The sequence below is a fragment of the Lipotes vexillifer genome, unplaced genomic scaffold (assembly GCF_000442215.2).
Source record: "Lipotes vexillifer unplaced genomic scaffold, Lipotes_vexillifer_v1.1 scaffold61, whole genome shotgun sequence".
NCBI classification, from domain to species: domain Eukaryota; kingdom Metazoa; phylum Chordata; class Mammalia; order Artiodactyla; family Lipotidae; genus Lipotes; species Lipotes vexillifer.
In genome coordinates, this window is record NW_006787051.1 from 714,907 (window position 1) to 720,737 (window position 5,831).

General features: G+C 41.6%; 2 protein-coding genes across 2 annotated transcripts; one reads left to right on the forward strand and one right to left on the reverse strand.

Annotated features, from left to right (window-relative positions):
* The first annotated feature begins 1,264 nt into the window (after window positions 1–1,264).
* LOC103073138 (olfactory receptor 10A4) lies at window positions 1,265–2,239 on the forward strand. Its single transcript, XM_082931162.1, is given in 3 exon segments — window positions 1,265–1,573; window positions 1,575–1,865; window positions 1,868–2,239. Coding segments are annotated over 3 exon segments (972 nt in total).
* A 2,390-nt stretch (window positions 2,240–4,629) lies between these two features.
* LOC103073414 (olfactory receptor 2D2) lies at window positions 4,630–5,576 on the reverse strand. The gene is given in 2 exon segments (XM_082931163.1): window positions 4,630–5,330; window positions 5,333–5,576. Coding segments are annotated over 2 exon segments (945 nt in total).
* Between the last annotated feature and the right edge of the window lie 255 nt (window positions 5,577–5,831).

The following is a 5,831-nucleotide window of genomic DNA, read 5'->3' on the forward strand; positions in this document are numbered from 1 at the left end:
TATTTACATAATTTGTTATAAGTCTGTGTTCCCTATTAGAAGGTGAGTTGTACGAAGGCAGAGATTTTTGTTTGTTTTATTTACTAACATATTATCTTCAGTATCTAGAGCAGTGTCCGGCACACAAAAGATAATCAATATTTATTGAATAAATTATTTTTTTCCCTTAGGGATTGTAAAGAAAGGGCTACAGTGAGTTTGGGCAATGGGTTAGATAAGAAGTAGATATTGGAAGGTAGATTTAGCTTTATATCATAATAATTGTAATGTTTAGCATTCATTGAGCATGTATTATAAGCCAGTCACCATATTACATGATTTAGATTTATCCCTCCATTTAAGTTTATAGTCATCAGAAAAATTTTCACAGTTCCAATTTCAAAGCTTAGTTATTGATGCAGTGGTGAAACCTTCTGATTCTTTTTCACAGGATTTAATAGTATTAGTCAAGCTTGCATATTTGAGTTGGTCTTTATTTATATGTAAAATGTGTTTCGTATTTCTTGAGAGACAAGACATAAGTCAGCCAGTGGAAGCTAATGAAAGGGTGTATACAGAACACACCTGGATTCTCTCACAGTATCTTGAGTCTGTGTTCCCTTTGTCTGATCACATATAGCCACATGGAGAATATTTAGCCCAGTGATCAAGATAAACCACAACTTCTATGTTATGCATCTTCTTTCTTAAACTGCAATTGTTTGAGTTTAGAAATGAAGATGTCTCTAATATGCTGAACTCTTCCCAAGTATGAGCTGCTCCAGATTAGGACACATTCAGGTCTCCTCCTCAGGGATCACTGGTAGTTGTTGGTTCACTTTCCTTGACTTTCTCCTTCCCACCCTTTCGTTTTGCAGAAAACATGCACTGGCTCACCTCACCACTTTTCTGTGCATTAAGACCCCTCCCTTCAGAAATGGTTGGCCTGGCTTCTTTTTAGCACCACTGACTGCTGAAGAGAGATAGAATAGGAGGACAGAAGTGAAGCTGTGACCTTGAACATCCTCTGTCAAGCAAAGAAAAGTTGCGACATTATAGATATATACGGTGTGCCTGAGTTCAGTCTGGAAAAAAGTTAGTATTCTTCAAAAAAAATTGTGAATCCCTTAGTCAGACTTGTTTTTTACATTTTGGAAAGTACAGCTGTTTGACCTTCAACAGCTATAACAAGAGGTTGAAGAATGAGGCCACAGGAGTTTCCCTTTCTAAGGGTGTAATAGAGGTCTTAATAACATACGGGGACTTTCACCTTCCTGGAGTGTGGATGTCCAATGAAATCCTGGGCAGAAGAATAACATGGGGAAGCTGGACAATTGTCAATGAGTTTGTTCTTGTGGGCTTCTCAGCCCTGTCCTCTGAGCTACAAGCTCTGTTGTTTCTCCTTTTTCTGATCATTTACCTGGTTACCCTAATGGGAAATGTCCTCATAATCCTGGTCACTACAGAGGACTCTGCCCTCCAAAGTCCTATGTATTTCTTCCTCAGGAACATGTCTTTCCTGGAGATAGGTTTCAACTTGGTTTTTCTGTCCAAGGTGCTGGGGACCCTGATCGTCCAAGACACAACCATCTCCTTTCCTTGGCTGTGCTACCCAGATATACTACTTCTTCTTTGGAGCTGCTGAGTGCTGCCTCCTGGCCACAATGACGTATGACCGTTATGTGGCCATCTGTGACCCTTTGCACTACCCAGTCATCATGGGTCACAGGGCCTGTGCCCAGCTGGCAACTGCCTCCTAGTTCTCAGGATTTCCAGTGGCTACTGTGAAAACCACATGGATTTTTAGCTTCCCTTTTTGTGGCCCCAACAAGGTGAACCATTTTTTCTGTGACAACCTCCCTGTCATTGCACTGGGCTGTGCTAATATACCTCTCTGTTTGAACTGGAGGCTCTGACAGCCACTGTCCTATTCATCTTCTTCCCTTTCTTTTTGATCCTGGGGTCCTATGTCTGCATCCTCTCCACTATCTTCAGGATGCCCTCAGCCAAGGGGAAGTGCAAAGGCTTCTCCACCTGTTCCTCCCACTTCCTGGTTGTCTCCCTCTTCTACAGCGCTGCCATCCTCACATACTTCAGACCCCAGTCCAGCACCTCTCCTGTGAGCAAGAAGCTGCTGTCACTGTCCTACAGGGTGGTGACTCCCATGTTGAACCCCATCATCTACAGCTTAAGAAATAGTGAAGTAAAGACCGCACTGAGGTGGGCCATGCACAGGACCTGAGACCCTCAGAAACTATGACTGACTTAGATGGAAACTGAGGGGGTAAGAATGCAAGGACAAAGGAAAGAAAAGCACGTTCCTCAAATAAGTCTTTTGTCTCTACTCTTTCCAGGAGCCACAGTATACCCACTGGGATTTTGGACTTTCCACTGGGAGTGAAAGAACATGAGTGATGAATGAACTTCAGTAGGCCCAGTATTCTCTGGGACTGGGGTTCCAATGTCTCTGAGGATGCTACTAGTTTACACAAATTAGCAGCCTATCGAAGGTTGACAGTTTCACTACAATTTGCTATTTTTAAATTTGTTTTAACTTTTCTTGAACTTCATCCGTGTCGTTTTATAATTTTCTGCTTTGCTTTCTTCTATATGTCCAAAAACTCTACTGGTAGCTCAAAGATCTTTTTGTTTATGAGATAAAGTAATGATAATAAATAGTAGAGTTTGTTTCATTCTTTCGCTCATTTTTTAAACAGATTTTGAGTTTAAACTCAAACTTCCAAATTTCAAAAATTTCAAAATTCAAATTCAGAATTTCAGCAAATTTTTATGCAGCGTTCAGCATGTGTCAGAGCTTATTTAGACCCTGAAGACACATGGGTGAATGAAACAGACTAATTTCTTGCCTCATGGAATTTATATTCTAATGAGAAAGAAAGAAAATAAAAAGATACTTTAAATCCTCCACTGTCTTGTAAGGTACACATGTTTAGAGGGCTATCAATTGAGAACTTTTTCTGCTACCATAATTGGTCTGTGCCTCATCTGGAGAAAGACTACTTTGCATTGATGACTACCTCAATCTCAAATTATACACCTTGGATATGAGAGTTACTTGACAGAAAGGGTGTAAAGGAATCCCAAGTTAAGTATAAGTGGATAAATTATGGGAAACTGCTGTGAATGACCCAAAGATTTTTTGTTTTCTATATTTTTTGGTAATGTTATTGTGATAGGATGAAATCAACTGTCCTTTTTAAACTTACATATCCCTCAACCAATTTAACAGCCCCTCTTTTGATTTTGTCAGGGAACATAGTCCGGTTCTGGATTCTTGGCAAAGAGCAGACCTGGGACACGGGCACCATAGCTTTGTGTAAACTATTCATAAGAATTTATTGACAATTAACAGCGTAAACTAGCATTTACTCCATAGACATGTCCTCTCCTCAAGCTCTACAAACGGCTCTCCCTCTGTGTGCCAGGGAGGTACCAGGACCAGTTCCACCTCCCACACAGGGTATCCTTCAGCTCTCACATAGCAAGGGCTCCAGAAGGGCAGCACATTCTGAAATCTCCATAGAAATTTACAAATGAAAAGGCAGATCAGCGGTTCTATTTGCATGGTGGCAATCACACAGCTAGGCAGATTGGCATTATTATAAAATGTTTAGCAAGCTTTTCTCTTTTACATTTATTTTACTTGACCTTGGTATGGTAGGCAGACTAACGGCCCCCCAAAGATGTCCACATCCTACTCCCCTGTAAGTATTTTACCTTGCATGGTAAAAAGGACTTTGTAGATATGTTTAAATTAAGGCTCTTCAGATGGGGAGATTATCCTGGATTTTTTTTTTTTTTTAATACAGTAACAGGAAATTGGAAGGTAGGTAGAGAATGAGCTTGAAATATTTAAGCTCATGAGGCTTCCTCACCTCCATATACTTAAGTCCACAGCTCCTGTCTGCTGGTCTTTTATAGACAGCTACCCTCTCCAAGTTCCAGTTGCCTCCTTTTGCTCCTTTAGGCCTAGGATTGGTAATACCTTCTCACTCTTCCACCCCTTAGATGTCACTCTTTCTTGTTGGTTTCCAAATCCCTGTGTTTACCATTATAAAGATGTGCCCCAATGGATGCTCGTGTCTCTAATAACAGTGTGAGAAGGACAGCAGAGCTCATGTATTCTGCTTCATCATACCCATGCTCTTCACCCTCAACCTCAAACACGCATGCTGTTGCATGTACACATACACATACACGTAACACCTAGCTCATAGTAAGTGACTAAGTACTGTTCGTCAATTTATTGGTTATTTGATGATGCAAAGAGATTCAGAAACACCAAAAGATAAAGGAGTTGGAGTAGGATCTTGAATAGATAGATAGTAATATATAGTATTATTTTTAAAAGATAGATTTTACAGGTTCCCAGGTTTATAAAATGGGAGTGTTTCTCAAGGGATTTTTTAAAAATCCCCTGGTACTAAAAGACTGACCGGAAGGAAGCAGACTCCCCTTCTAATGCTCCATGAATTATTGTCCTTCTTCTTCTACAAAGGTAGTGCTGGATAAAGGATGCAGAGTGAGTCCACGGACAAGGCTCAAGGATAAGAACTGTGCCATATTCCAGTCTTGCTGAGGGACCAACTCAGCGAGTCTTACAAGTAGGCAGCCAGGAAGGTCTCACTGTCAGTGGAAAATTCCAAGTCTCCAAGGGAAATTCCTTGTGGCTACTTTTCACAGAGTTCCCTTCACATCCTTGTTCCTCAGGCTGTAGATGAGGGGATTAAGCATGGGGGTCACCACTGCACAGAACACAGAAACCACCTTTTGCTGTTCTTTGCAAGCCTTTGATGTCATGTAGGTGACAATTGCTGGCCCATAAAAAAAGATGGCCCCCATGAGGTGGGAGCCACAGGAAGAGAATGCCTTGAGCCTCCCCGTAGCTGACTTCATCCCGACCACAGTCACTATGATGTGGCCATAGGATACCAGAATTAGAGAAACAGGTATGAGGAGAATCACAATCCCCATGAAGAAAATGGCCATCTCTGAAGTGCGGGTGTCTGTGGATTCCAGGATCAACAGTGCAGGGGCCTCACAAAAGAAATGAGCAATATTATTGCTGCCTCGGTAGGGTAGCCTTAGTGTGAAGGTGCTGTCCACCACAGACACCAGAATGCCACTGGTCCATGATCCTACAGCCAGCTGGACACACACCCTCCAAGTCATGATGCTAGGGTAATGCAAAGTGTTGCAGATAGCCACATACTGATCATAGGACATCACTGCCAAATGGGCACACTGTGTACACCCAAAAATGAGGAACAGTAGAAGCTGAGCTGCACAATGTGTGAATGAAATCACTTTCTTTCTGGATAGCAGGGCTCTAGGGCCTGAGGAATGATGTTGGCAGAGAAACAGAGGTCAGTCAGAGATAAATTGCAGAGAAAAAAATACATGGGTGTGTGAAGCTGGGAGTCAACCTGAACGAGGAACATGAGAAGTAAATTTCCAAGCACAGTGACCAGGTAGACACCCAGGAATAAGATGAAAAGCAGCTGCTGGGTGTGTTGGTCATCAGAGAGTCCCAGAAGGAGGAATTCTGTCACCTGTGTCTGATTTTTCTGTCTCATAGTTTGTCTCTCTTTTTCAGTATGAAGTCACTACACGCTATATATAGGTGTGTATAGCCTATAAAATTATATAATTCAGAATTGGAGGGCTTAGGAATTGCCGGCAAACACTACCAACCATTTCAAGAATCCCCTTTACAAGGTTGTTAGACAATGATTGTGCTGTTTAGTTGGAATGTTTTCAGTGTTGCAAAACAATACTTTATGAGATGGTATATTCATTTCTAGTGTCATCTGGCAAGGATATAGTAGATC